The sequence below is a fragment of the Gracilinanus agilis genome, chromosome 6 (genome assembly GCF_016433145.1).
Source record: "Gracilinanus agilis isolate LMUSP501 chromosome 6, AgileGrace, whole genome shotgun sequence".
Classification (NCBI taxonomy): Eukaryota; Metazoa; Chordata; class Mammalia; order Didelphimorphia; family Didelphidae; genus Gracilinanus; species Gracilinanus agilis.
In genome coordinates, this window is record NC_058135.1 from 31,798,364 (window position 1) to 31,813,708 (window position 15,345).

General features: G+C 35.9%; 1 protein-coding gene across 1 annotated transcript in view; it reads left to right on the forward strand.

Moving 5' to 3' along the window:
• Positions 1 to 15,345, forward strand: part of GC (GC vitamin D binding protein) — an 82,304-nt gene that overhangs the window by 28,048 nt on the left and 38,911 nt on the right. Inside the window, exons 4-5 of the mRNA XM_044680310.1 lie at positions 1,250 to 1,461; positions 13,434 to 13,566. Of these exons, the coding sequence (XP_044536245.1) occupies positions 1,250 to 1,461; positions 13,434 to 13,566 (345 nt within the window). The remainder of the gene's footprint in view (positions 1 to 1,249; positions 1,462 to 13,433; positions 13,567 to 15,345) is intronic.

Sequence of the window (15,345 nt, forward strand, 5' to 3'; positions counted from 1 at the left end):
TAATTTGTAATGGTCTGAGATCTGGTATTGCAAGGCCACTTTCCTTCATGTTTTTTTTTTAATTCCCTTGATATTCTTGACCTTTTGTTTGTTCTTCCAGATGAATTTTGTTATTATTTTTTCTAGCTCTAAATAATTTTGGTCATTTTATTGTTATGACACTGAATAAGTAAATTAATTTAGAAAGAATTGTCGTTTTGTCATATTGACTCAGCTTGCCAATGATCAATTTTCCAATTTTCAAAAAAAATTCCAATTTTTAGATTTTACTTTGTGTGAAAAGCTTTTTGTAATTATGTTCATTTAGTTCATTGGTTGTTTTTTTGGCAGTTAGATAATCAAATATTTTCTAATGTCTACAGTTATATTTTAAATGAAATTTCTCTTTCTATTTTTTATGGTTGGACTTTGGCTTTAACAAAGAAATGCTAATAATTTATGTGAGTTTCTTTTATATCCTGTAACTTTGCTAAAGTTGCTAATTACTTAAACTAGCTGTTTAATTGCTTTGTTATACCATCATATCTGCAAAGTGTAATAGTTTTGCTTCTTCATTGCCTATTCAAATCTTTTTAATGGCTTTTTCTCCTCTTATTGGTATAGCTTGCATTTCTAGTACAATGTTAAATAAGAGTGGTGATAATGAGCATCCTTGCTTTACCCATGATTTTATTGAGAAGGCTTCTAGTTTATCTACAATACAGATAATTATTTCTTATGAACTTTGATAGATACTACTTGTCATTTTAAGGAAAGCTCAACTTATTCCTATACTTTTTAGAGTTTTAAATAGGAGTGTTATATTTTGTCAAAAGCGTTTTTTGCATCTATTGAATTAATCATATTTTATGTTTTGCTACTAATATGATCAATTATCATGATAATTTTCCCATTATTGAATCAGTCTTGCATTGCAGATATAAATCCCATCTGGTCATTAATGCTTTTTATTTTAAAGGATGTTGTGAAGAAAGTTTTTTTTTTTTAATCTTAAAGTACTATGTAAATGTGAACTATCCCAAATGCCACTTAATACTAATATATGACTTAGACTAATGAAATGTGTTATAGTCCAATAAGTTTATATTACAGTAGGATTTAAAGATAGAAAGTACCTTAAAGGTTACTTAGTCTATGCTCTTTCATCTTATTGTATTTTTTTCTCTCAGAATTATCCTAAGATTTACTCTACTATTCTCTAGGAAAATTGGCAATAAGAACTTTACCTTTTTTTCTATTTCTAAAACAGACAACAGAATTGTCCAGTAAGTCCTGTGAACTTGACGCTCCATTCCCTAAACATCCAGATACTGACAAGTGCTGTGCCCAAGAAGGTCTGGAACGAAAACTCTGTATGGCTGCTCTCGTGCACCCACCCAAAGAGTTCCCAACCTACAAGGAGCAATCAAATGAAGAAATATGTGAATCCTTCAGGAAGAATCCCAGGGACTTTGCTGAAAAGTAACCTTCTCAAATGATTTTGTTCACATACGTGCATTTGTGTGCTTATTTGTGTGCCTATACATATGTGCATTTTATGTAAATGCATATGTGCATGTAGATTTGTGCATACACGTATATATGTATGTTAAAATTATGTTGGGTCCTTCTGGCAAAATGAAATTTTGCAGTATAAAAGAGCACATGGATTTTCTTCTTTCTGATAATACGATGATAATTGGGTCATATTAACAGGATGTTCTAGTACTACATTTGTGACTTTGTTTTCCTCATAAAAGATGGAGGTAGGGACTAAATTTTAAATTTCACTGGTATAGGGAATGGTATTTAGAAACTCCCTCTGAAAATTAAAGGAGTTCTCTGTAACTTAGAGAACTTTTCTGGGTCTTAGAGATTGCCTAGAACTTGTCCAGACTCCTCTTCATATGTTAGAAGTGGGACTTGAACTAACTGAGATCTTCTGAGCTCCAAAGCTGGCTTTCTAACTAATTGGCTATACTATCTTATTCATGAAAGCCTTCTTGAAAGTTTTGCACAAACTGAGAGCCACACTTATGTACCATCCCTGAAGAGTTCATCCTCAGCCTCATTAAGCAAAGGTCAGAACTGAATAGAAAGTTTTGTAGGCAATCCTTGAATAGAAAGACTGTGCAAACTTCAATTTCTAAATATTTAAAAAACAAATTTAATTAACAATAACATCTGAGTTTGCCTTTTTTCCACTTCAGGGTAGTTTACAAATAGAGTAGCTTCCATAGAGTATTTTAAAACTACTTTGATTTAGATTCATTATTTTATTTGGAGGTTCAAGGATCATATCTTTTCCTAGGAAAATGGAAACAAGCATTTTCAAAAGGTGAAGGTAGACCAGATTATTTAAAATTTGAAAATTTTTAATTAATTAATTAATTTCAAATATTTTTCAATGGCTACATGATTCTTGTTCTTTCTCTCCCCTCCTCCCACCCCCTCCCATAGCCAACGACCAATTCCACTGGGTTTTACATGTATCATTGATCAAGACCTATTTCCATATTATTAAAATTTGTATTAGAGTAACCATTTAGAGCAGTGATGGGCAAACTATGGCCTGCAGGCCAGATGTGGCCTTCTGAAATGTTCAATCTGGCTGGTGTGATATTATTCTTAATCTGATGAATACAATGATAGGATACAATACAATGAAACTTCAAAAGAGTTGCCTTAGAAACAGACTGAAAGATGAGCATTTCCTTTCCTTGGACCCCCCTCTTTAAAAAGTTTGCCTATCACTGGTTTAGAGTCTACATCCCCAATCATATCCTTATAGTCCCATGTGATCAAGCAATTGTTTTTCTTCTGTGTTTCTACTCCCACAGTTTTTCTCTGAATGTGGATAGTGTTCTTTCTCATAAGTCCCTCAGAACTGTCCTGGGTCATTACATTGCTGCTACTAGAGGAGTCCGTTGTATTCGATTGTGTCACAGTGTATACATCTCTGCATATAATATTCTCCTGGTTCTGCTCCTTTCACTCTGCATCAATTCCGGGAGGTCTTTTCAGTTCACTTGGAATTCCTCCAGTTCATTATTCATTTTAGCACAATAGTATTCCATCACCAGCAGATACCACAATTTGTTCAGTCATTCCCCAATTGAAGGGCATACCCTCATTTTCCAATTTTTTGCCACCACAAAAAGCACAACTATAAATATTTTTGTACAAGTCTTTTTTCTTACAGAATCTTTGGGGTATAAATCCAGCGGTGGTATGGCTGGATCAAAGGGAGGCATTCTTTTAATGTCCTTTGGACATAGTTATAGGAGTTAACATTAAACAGGTTGGTTAAGTCCTTTCCATCATTACCATTTTTTAAAAGTTCAGCAAAGGCTTCAGAAAAATCTACAAAATTACTTAGCATTTTTACATACTGTCCTTATGCTTGGGTTCCTAGCTTTTTGGTTTTTTTAAAAAATATTTTCCCATGGTTACATGATTCATGGTCCTTCCCTCGCCCCCATGTGTTCAAGCAGTTGTTGTTTTTCTTCTGTGTTTCTACTCCCACAGTTCTTCCACTGAATGTTGATAGTGCTCTTTCTCATAAGATCCTAAGAATTGTTATGGATCATTGCATTGCTGCTAGTAGAAAAGTCCATTATATTCCATGGTACCACAGTGTATCTCTCTGTGTATAATATTCTCCTGGTTCTGCTCCTTTCACTCTACATCAATTCCTGGAGGTCATTCCAGTTCACATGGAATTCCTCCAGTTCATTATTCCTTTGAGTACAATAGTATTCCAGCACCAACAGATACCACAATTTATTCAACCATTCCCCAAACGAAGGTCATCAACTAATTGTCCATTTTTTTGCCACCACAAAGAGCACAGCTATAAATATTTTGTGCAAGTCTTTTTCCTTATTATCTCTTTGGAGTATAAACAAAGCAGTGCTGAGGCTGGATCAAAAGGCAGATAGTCTTTGGGTATAGTTTCAAATTACCATCCAGAATGGTTGGATCAATTCATAATTTCACCAGCAATTCATTAATGTCCCAATTTTGCCACATCCCATCCAACATTTATTACTTTCCTTTGCTGTCATGTTAGCTAATCTGCTAGATATGAGGTGGTACCTCAGAGCTGTTTTGATTTGCATTTCTCTAATTGTAAGAGATTTCAAACACTTTTTCATGTGTTTATTGATAGTTTTGATTTCTATAACTGAAAATTACCTATTCATGTCCCTTTTCCATTTATCAATTGGGGAATGGCTTAATTTTTTTTGAACAATTGATTTAGCTTCTTATATATTTGAGTAATTAGACCTTTGTCAGAGTTTTTTGTTATACAGGTTTTTCCCAATTTGTAGCTTCCCTTCTAATTTTGCTTGCATTGGTTTTGTTTGTAAAAAACCATTTTAATTTAATGTAATCAAAACTATTTATTTTACATTTTATAATTTTTTCTAACTCTTATTTTATTTTAAAATCTTTCCTTTCCCAAAGATCTGACAAATATACTATTCTGTGTTCACCTAATTTATTTATAGCTTCCTTCTTTATATTCAAGTCATTGACTCATTCTGAATTTATCTTGATACAGGGTGTGAGATATTCTCTACCATACTGTTTTCCAATTTCCCCAGGAGTTTTTGTAAGTAGGGGGTTCTTGTCCCAAAAGCTAGGATCTGTGGATTTATGAGAGACTGTCTTCCTGAGGTCCCTTACCCTAAGTCTATTCCACTGGTGCTCCTTTCTGTCTCTTAGCCAGTACCATATTGTTTTGATGATCATTGCTTTACAGTACAGTTTAAGATCTGGTACTCCTAGGCCCCCTGCCTTCAAGTTTTTTTTTCATTATTTCCCTTGATATTCTTGATCTTTTGTTCTCCCAAATAAACTTTGTTATTTTTTTAATCTTTACTTTGTGCCTTACTTCTTTTTTTCTTTTTACTTTTTTAAAATAATTTTTATTTTTAGAAGTTATCATGATTACATGATTCATGTTCTTACTTTCTGCTTCACTCCCCCCCCAAACTCCTCCCCACCTTAGCCAATGTGCATTTACACTGGTTTTAACATATGTCATCAATCAAGACTTATTTCCAAGTTGTTGATAGTTGCATTGTGTGGTAGTCTACATCCCCAAGCATGTCCGCCTCAACCCATGTGTTCAAGCAGTTGCTTTTCTTCTGTGTTTCCTCTGCTGTAGTTTTTCCTCTGAATGTGGGTAGCATTCTTTTCCATAAGTCCCTCAGAATTGTTATGGATCATTGCATTGCTGCTAGTACAGAAGTCCATTACATTCTATTTTACCACAGTCTATTGGTTTCTGTATACAATGTTCTTCTGGCTCTGCTCCTTTCACTCTCCATCAGTTCCTGGAGACCTTTCCAGTTCACATGGAATTCCTCCAGTTTATTGTTCCTTTGAGCACAATAGTATTCCATCACCAGCATATACCACAATTTGTTCAGCCATTCCCCAAAAGAAGGGCATCTTCTCATTTTCCATTTTTTTGCAACCACCAAAAGCATGGCTATAAATAATTTTATACAAGTCTGTTTATCTATGATCTCTTTGGGGTACAAACCCAACAATGGTATGGCTCGATCAAAGGGCAAGCAATCTTCTGTAGCCCTTTAAGCATAGTTCCAAATTGCCATTCAGAATGGTTGGATCAGTTCAACAACTCCACCAGCAATGCATTAATGTCCCAATTTTGCCACATCCCCTCCAACATTCATTACTCTCCCCTTCTTTCATTTTAGCCAATCTGCTAGGTGTGAGGTGATACTTCAGAGTTGTTTTGATTTGCATTTCTCTAATTATTAGAGATTTAGAGCACTTTCTCATGTGATTATTAATAGTTTTGATTTCTTTACCTGAAAATTACCTATTCATGTCCCTTGCCCATTTATCAATTGGGGAATGGCTTGATATTTTATACAATTGATTTAACTCCTTGAATATTTGGGTAATTAGACCCCTTTCAGAGTTTTTGGTTATAAAGATTTTTTTCCAATTTGTTGTTTCCCTTCTGATTTTGGTTGCATTGTTTTTGTTTGTAAAAAAGCTTTTTAATTTAGTATAATCAAAATCATTTATTTTACATTTTATAATTTTCTCTAACTCTTGCTTGTTTTTAAAATCTTTCCTTTCCCAGAGATCTGACAAGTATACTATTCTGTGTTCACTTAATTTATTTATAGTTTCCATCTTTATATTCAGGTCATTCACCCATCCTGAATTTATCTTGGTGTAGGGTGTGAGATGTTGATCTAAACCTAATCTCTCCCATATTGTTTCCCAATTTTCTCAGCAGTTTTTGTGAAATAGTGGATTTTTGTCCCAAAAGTTGGGCTCTTTGGGTTTATCATACACTGTCTTGCTGATGTCACTTACCCCAAGTCTATTCCACTGATCCTCCCTTCTGTCTCTTAGCCATTACCATATTGTTTTGATGATAGCTGCTTTATAGTATAGTTTAATATCTGGTACTGCTAGGCCTCCTTCCTTCACACTTTTTTTTTCATTATTTCCCTTGATATTCTTGACCTTTTGTTCTTCAAAATGAACTTTGTTATATATTTTTTCTAATTCAGTAAAGAAGTTTTTTGGTAGTTTGATAGGTATGACACTAAATCAATTAATTAATTTGGGTAGAATGGTCATTTTTATTATGTTAGCTCATCCTACCCATGAGCAATCAATATTTTTCCAATTGTTTAGATCTATTTTTAATTGGGTGGAAAGGGTTTCATAGTTGTGTTCATAAAATTCCTGTGTTTGTCTTGGCAGATAGATTCCTAAGTATTTTATATTGTCTAGGGTGATTTTAAATGATGTTTCTCCTTCTAGCTCTTGCTGCTGAGATGTGTTGGAAATATATAGAAATGCTGATGATTTATGTGCATTTATTTTGTATCCTGCAATTTTGCTAAAGTTGTTGATTATTTCTACTAGCTTTTTAGTAGATTCTCTAGGATTTTTTAAGTAGACTATCATATCGTCTGCAAAGAGTGATAGCTTAGTCTCCTCATTGCCTATTTTAATGCCTTCAATTTCTTATTCTTCTCTAATTGCTACTGCTAGTGTTTCTAGTACAATGTTAAATAATAGAGGTGATAATGAACATCCTTGTTTTATGCCTGATCTTATTGGGAATGCTTCTAATTTATCCACATTGCAGATGATGTTTGTTGATGGTTCTACATACATAACATTTATTATTTTTAGAAAAGGTCCTTCTATTTCTTTATCTGAAGTGTTTTCAATCAGAATGGGTGCCGTATTTTTGTCAAAGGCTTTTTCGGAATCTATTGAAATCATCATGTCATTTTGTTTGTTAGGCTATTGATATGGTCAATTATGTGGATAGTTTTCCTAATGTTGAACCATCCTTGCATTCCTGGTATAAATCTCACTTGATCATGGTGGATAATCCTCTTGATCACTTGCTTGAGTCTCTTTGCTAGTATTCTGTTTAAAATTTTAGCATCTATGTTCAATAGGGAGATTGGTTGAATTTTTCTTTCTCTGTTTTTGATCTACCTGGCTTTGGAATCAGTACCATATTTGTGTCATAAAAGGAATTTGGTAGGGCTCCTTCTTTGCTTATTATTTCAAATGATTTGTATAGTATAGGGATCAGTCGTTCTTTGAATGTTTGATAGAATTCACATGTGAATCCATCAGGCCCTGGCAATTTTTTCTTAGGGAGTTCTTTGATGGCTTGTTAAAATTTTTTTCTGATATGGGATTCTTTAGGTATTCTATTTCTTCTGCTGTTAATCTAGGCAATTTATATTTTTGTAACTTCATCCATATCAACTTGATTGCTATATTTATTGCCATAAATTTGGGCAAAATAGTTTTTAATGATTGCCTTAATTTCCTCTTCATTAGAGGTGAGGTCTCCCTTTTCATCTTTGATACTGTCAATTTGGTTTTCTTCTTTACTTTTTTTTATTAGATTGACCAGTACTTTGTCTACTTTATCTGTTTTTTCAAAATTCCATCTTCTAGTCTTATTTATTAATTCAATAGTTCTTTTACTTTCGATTTTATTGATTTCTCCCTTGATTTTTAGTATTTCTAATTTAGTTTTCATCTGGGGATTTTTAATTTGATTGCTTTCAAGTTTTTTAAGTTGCATGCCCAATTCATTCATCTCTGCCCTCCCTAATTTGTTAATATAAGCACTCAAGGATATAAATTTCCCCCTGAGTACTGCCTTGGCTGCATCCCACAGAGTTTGGTAGGATGTCTCATCATTGTCATTCTCTTTAATGAAATTGTTGATTGTTTCTATGATTTCTTCCTTTACTAGCTGGTTTTGGAGAATCATATTATTTAATTTCCAATTAGTTTTTGATTTTCCTGTTCAGGATCCCTTACTAATTATTATTTTTATTGCATTATGATCTGAGAAGGTTACATTTATTATTTCTGCTCTTTTGCATTTGTTTGCAATGTTTCTATGCCCTATTAAATGGGTAATCTTTGTGAATGTACCACGTACAGCTGAAAAGAAGGTGTATTCCTTTTTGTTTCTATTTATTTTTCTCCACATATCTATTAAATCTTATTTTTCTAGAACTTGATTTATCTAGATCTGAAAGAGGAATATTTAGATCTCCCACTAGTATGGTTTCACTATCTATTTCCTTCTTGAGCTCTGCCAGTTTCTCCTTTAGGAATTTGGATGATATGCCATTTGGTGCATACATATTGAGCAACATTATTTCCTCTTTCTCTATACTGCCTTTTATCAGGATGCAATAACCTTCCCTGTCTTTTTAAATCATATCTGTTTTTAGTTTGGCTTAGTCAGAAATCATAATAGCCACTCCTGCCTTCTTTTTCTCATTCGAAGCCCAAAAGATTTTGCTCCATCCCTTTACCTTAAATCTGTGTATGTCCACCGGCCTCATATGTGTTTCTTGTAGACAACATATGATAGGATTTTGGTTTCTAATCCACTATGCTATTTGCTTCCGTTTTATGGGTCAGTTCATCTCATTCACATTCAGAGTTATAATTACCAGTTGTGTATTCCCCAATATTTTGGTATCTTCTCCTAGTTTTATCCCTTCTTCTTAGACAATTTCCTTTTAAACCAGTGATTTGTTTTAAACCAGTAACCCTTGTCCCCTCCCTTGATTTACTACCATTTCTACCGCCTCCCTTATTATTCCCCTCTTTTTATTTTTAAGACCTAATGGATTCCCTTCCCCTTCTCCACCCCTCCCTTTTTTGACCTCCCCACTCTCCTGCTCCCCTTGGTTTATCTCTTCTGACCTTCCCAGTAGGGTTAGATAGACTTATATATCCCAATGGATATAGCTACTCTTCCGTCTCAGGGTTAATTCCACTAAGAGTAAGGTTTAGTGGTCTCTTCCTCTCCTTCTTATAATAGTATTCACCCCCCTCCCCTTCCCATGCACTCTTTGTGTGTAATAGAATATTCTATTTTTCTCTTGGTGCCATCTACTATTCACTCCCCTATTTCCCATCCACCCTGATATCATGTTAGACCATTTAGTTCTCCAACTTCTCCCTGTGAAAAATTCTTCTAATTACTGTAATAGTGAATAGAGCTCACTACAGAGAATTACACATAACAGTTCTCCATATAGGAATATGAATAATTAGATCTTATTGAAGCCTGTAAAGAGGCAAATTTAAAAATAAGAGTTTTCTTTCTTTCCCCTCTGTTTCTTATTTACCTTTTTATGTTTCTCTTGATTTTTGTGGTTGGATATAGAACTTTCCATTTAGTCCTGGTCTTTTCTGTGCAAATACTTGGAAATCTTCTATCTTGTTGAATGCCCATACTTTCCCCTGGAAGTATATAGTCAGTTTTCATGGGTAGGGGATCCTTGGTTGTAGACCCAGTTCTCTTGCCTTTCTGAATATCATATTCCTAGCCTTGCAGTCTTGTAGTGTGGAGGCTGTCATATCCTGTGTGATCCTGATTGGTAATCCTTGATATCTGAATGGTCTCTTTCTGGCTTCTTGTAAAAATTTTTTTCTTTTACTTGGAAGCTCTTGAATTTGACTATTATATTCCTGGGGGATTGTCTTTTCAAGGTTTAGTGTAGAGGGTGATCTATGGATCCTTTCAATGTCTATATTGCTCTTTTATTGTAGAACTTCAGGGCAATTTTGCTGAATAATTTCTTTTAGTATGGAGTCCAAGTTTCTATTAATTTCTGTTTTTTCAAGAAGACCAATGATTCTCAAATTGTCTCTTCTAGACCTGATTTCTTGATCTGACTATTTCTCAGTGAGACATTTCATGTTTCCTTCTATTTTATAAGTCTTTTGACTTTGCTTTCTTTGTCCTTGCTGTCTTGTGAGATCATTGGCTTCTACTTGCCCAATTCTTGTCTTTAGAGACTGGTTTTCTGCTATAACTTTTGATTTTCCTTTTCAATTTTGTGTGTCCTGTTTTTCAGCTGTTTGATTTTGGTCTCCAATGTGCTTTTCAATTCTTTTGATTTGGGGGCATCTTTATCAAATTGCCCAATTCTAGCCTTTAGAGACTGGTTTTCAGCTACAATCTTTTGGTTTTCCTTTTTAATCTGGTCTGTTTGGTTCTTTAAGGCTTCCAGCTGGTCATTTCTGGTCTTCAATTTGCTTATCAATTCATTTAATTTCTGAGCCTCATTTTCCAATTGTGAAATTCTGCCTTTTAAACTGTTATTTTTCTTGCCATATCACTTCCATCTTTCTCATAATCTCAGATTTGAACTCTTCAAGACCTTTTGACCAGTTTTCATTTTTTTGGGAAGGTTTATATATGGTTACTTGTTTGTTCTCCTCTGCTGTTTGCTTTGTTGTCTGGGTTTTTCTGTGTAAAAGTTGTTGAGTATTAAAGATTTCTTCTTGATCTTTCTCTTCTGGGGTTCTTGAGTCTGGCTTGCCATTGTTAGCCCAGTGTCCTCTCAACTTTATCCTCACGCCCAGGGTCTGTCTGTGCTCTTCAGGCTCCTGAGGTCTCAGGTCTAGTTGTTCTCAGGGTCAAGCCTCCTGGTGATGTCCTTGATTGTTCCTCTGCCTGAAGCTCCTTTAAGAGTCTCAGGGCACTGTTTTCACAGTCATGCACCCCTCTACACTGGATCCCCACCCAAGGTCCATGCCTGTCCTTGAGATCCACGTCTGTACCTGAGTCCACACCTGTGCTCAAGTTATGAGTTCAAAGTCTACATGTTCTTTATCCTCTTGGTGTCTTAAGTGTTGCTGCTCTCAGGAGCAGGGCCTGGTGATCCCAGGTAGCTGCCAAGGACTTAATGAATGCTGCAAACTTGCTTTAATTCTTGTGTGCTGGCTTTAGGTGGTTTGGGGGGGTAAGAGGTTCTCAGCTCACATTTTAGTGAGAGCTATTTTGCCCCCTTATAGCATGGAAATGCACCGATCCCATGTACCTTCAATGCTGTGCTCTGTTGTGGGGTCCCTTCATTCATCTGGATTTGTTTTTGTGTCTTCTTGAGGAGTCCTATATGTGTGGGTTAGGAGAGGTTAAGCAGCTGCATTTTACTCTGCCTCCACCTTAACCCAGAAGAATCCTGCTATATTTTTTTCTAGTTGATTAAAAAAGTTTCTTGGTAGTTTGATAGGTATGGCACTAAATAAGTAAATTAATTTGGGTAGGATGGTCATTTTTATTATGACTGCTCATCCTGCCAATGAGCAATCAATGTTTTTCCACTTCTTTAGATCTAGTTTTAATTTTGTGGAAAGTGTTTTATAGTTGTGTTCGTAAAAGTCCTGCGTTTGTCTTGGCAGATAGATTCCTAAGTATTTTATATTGTCTAGGGTGATTTTATATGGAATTTCTCTTTCTAACCCTTGCTGCTGAGATGTGTTGGAAATATATAGAAATGCTGATGATTTATGTGGGTTTATTTTGTATCCTGCAACTTTGCTAAAGTTGTTGATTATTTTCACTAGTTTTACAGTTGATTATCTAGGATTTTTTAAGTAGACAATCATATCATCTTCAAAGAGTGATAGCTTGGTCTCCTCATTGCCTATTTTAATACCTTCAATTTTTTTTCCTTCTCTAATTGCTACTGCTAGTGTTTTTAGCACAATATTAAATAATAGAGGTGATAATGGCCATCCCTGTTTCATTCCTGATCTTATTGGGAATGCTTCTAATTTATGCCTATTGCAGATGTCTTGTGAGAGCATTGGCTTCTACTTGCCCAGTTTTAGTCTTTAAAGACTGGTTTTCAGCTATAATATTTTGATTTTTTTTTCCAGTCTGGTCTATCCAGCTCTTCATGGCTTCCAGCTGGTCATTTCTAGTCTTCAATTTGCTTATCATTTCATTTGATTTCTGAAACTCAATTTCCAATTGCAAAATTTCGCCTTTTAAACTGTTATTTTCTTTTTGAGCCGTTTCCCACTTTTCTTGCCAAATCTCTTCCACTTTTCTCATGATCTCAGATTGGAACTCTTCAAGAGCTTATGACAATTTTCCATTTTATAGTGAGGAAGGTTTGCATGCATTTACTTGTTTGTCTTCCTCTACTGTCTCCTCTATGGTCTGGATTTTTCTCTGTAAAAATTATCCAGAGTTGGTGCCTTTCTCTTGTTCCTTTTGGTGGGTAGTATTTCTTGGGTATTGTTAGCCATCACTATGGTGGTTCTTCCTTTCTTCCAAAGTCTGAGTGAAGAGGGCAGGCTCTCTGTGTATGGAGCAATGGAGCAGTTTTTGCCTGAGGCTACTTTTCGAGGCTCAGCCTGGCTTCTGCTGTGTGCAGCCCCTTTCTTCTCTCTGAGCCCAAGGTCTGCACTCCTCAGCCTCCTGGTGTTTCAAGTCTAGTTGCTCTGAGGGGTGTTCTTAATCAGCTGCCAAGAACTTAGAAATTGCCCCACACCACTCTTATTCTGGTGCCCTGGCTCTGACTCTGGCTCGCTTTAATTCTGGAGCGCTGGCTCTGACTCTGGCACCATAGGTGGGGTGGGGGAAGGTTGATCAGTCCGCATTCTGGTGGGAGCTGTTTCACCCTTATAGCATGGAAATGCCCAAATCCCATGTACCTTCAATGCTGTGCCCTATTGTGGAGTCCCTTCCTTCATCTGAATTTGTTTTTTTTTTTTGTCCTTTTGAGGTATATCATATATAGGTTGGTGGAGAGGAGAGTAAGATTTCTGCAACTTCTCTGCAGCTATCTTAACCTGGAATCTGGGTTCCTAGTTTTTTGATCCCTACATCCCTTGGCTTGCAGTTCCTGTATACCCTATTCAATATGAAACAAAATAAATTCTAGAGTTTATCAAGACCCCATGCAGGCTAGTAAATAGCTTTTGAAATATGCCTTTGGTGACGGTACATGTGCCCCCTGGTTGAGAATTGCTTTGTGCACATAGATCCCCACAAATTTCATGGAATGTATACAATTCTCATTTGAAATAATAAAATAAAAATCAATCTGGTCTTTTCAAGAGCTGACCAATGATTCTGTACATTTCAGGTTTTTATATAAATTCTCCAGCAGTTATGGACAAGCTCCACTCCCACTGTTAGTAAGTTACACCAAGAACTATCTCTCTATGGTGAGCACCTGCTGTACGTCATCTGACATTGCAACTTGCTTTGCTACAGAGGTAAGTCCTTTTTTTTAAACCTTCACCCTCCATCTTAGAATCAATACTATGTATTGCTTCCAAAGCAGAAAAGTGGTAAATGCTAAGCAATGGGGGTTAAGTGACTTGCCCAGGGTCACACAGTCAGGAAGTTTCTGAGGTCACATTTGAACCTAGAACTTCCCATCTCTAGGTCTAGCTCTCAATCCACTGAGCCACTCAGCTGCCCCCTATAAGTCCTTCTTTGCATGCCTGTCTGCTATAGTCCCTTAATCAGAGCTTTCATCATCTTCTACATATGATTTTTGAATTTTCTTTATTGAGCTATCACCTTTTCTCTGATTTGTTCAGAGCTGGAATTGAATCATGAACCAAAGTCTAGACCCAATGATGCTTAAAGGGCCTAGAAATATTGGGCCATTTTTGTGAAGTGTTGAAGATCTCTCAAGAAAGTTCTTAGTATTGTTCTGAATATTCTATCTACAAGGGCTCTATGCTTATTTTTATTTTTTCAATCTTTTTAAAATAAATAAATAATTGCTTAAGAATATTTTCCCATGGTTACATGATTCATGTTCTTTCTCTCCCCTCCTCCCACCCCTTTCCTTTAGCCAATGTGTAATTCCACTGGGTTTTACATGTGTCATTCATTGATCAAGACCTATTTCCATATTATTAATATTTGCATTAGGGTGATCATTTAGAGCAGTGATTCCCAAAGTGGGTGCTATTGCCCCCTGGTGGGTGCTGCAACGATCCAGGGAGGCAGTGATGGCCACACTTTTTTTGTATTACATTCTATTCTGAGTTCAATAAATGGTTTCATAATTTCCAGGGGGTGTCAAGTAATATTTTTGTCTGGAAAGGGGGAGGTAGGCCAAAAAAGTCTGGGAACCACTGATTTAGAGTCTATATCCCCAATCATATCCCCATCAACCCATGTGATCAAGAAGCTGTTTTTCTTCTGTGTTTCTACTCCCACAGTTCTTTCTCTGGTTGTAGATACCCTTCTTTCTCATAAGTCCCTCAGATTTGTCCTGGATCATTGTATTGCTGCTAGTAGAGAAGTACATCACAATTGATTGTGCCACAGTGTATCAGTCTCTGTGTATAATGTTCTCCTGGTTCTGCTCCTTTCACTCTGCATCAATTCTTGGAGGTCTTTCCAATTCACATGGAATTCCTCCAGTTTATTATTCCTTTGAGCACAGTAGTATTCCATCACCAACAGATACCACAATTTTTTCAGCCATTCCCTAATCGAAGGGCATCCCTTCATTTTCCAGTTTTTTTGCCACCACAAAGAGCTATATGCTTGTTTTTAAAGCAGTGTGTTGGACTTGTATCTTGATACAAATGAGGGATTTTTTCTTCCAGGGCTCCCATTGGGAAGCTAATGCAGCTGAGGTGACCCAGGAAGACAAACCAAAGTATTCAATCACACAATATCTTGGAATGGTTGTTGTGAGGCTCAAATGAGAGGTGCAGTGAGGCTAACAGATCAAACTTAGAGTTATTTAGACCTTCTTCTAATCCTCCTTCCATATACTTACTAATTGAGTGGCTCTGACCAAGTCAAGTTAACCTGTCAGCTTCATTTACCTCATTTGCAAAAAAGGTTGATAATGATAACATCTGTCTCACAGGACTGTTGTGAGGATCAAATGTGATAGCATGCAAAACTTTTTGCAACCTTTAAAGCTTTCTATTAATATTATTCCATAAATTCAACTATTATTCTCTAAATGATAGCTCTTATTCCTCCTCCATTACTTCTCAAATAGAGGTAGTATGGTGTAA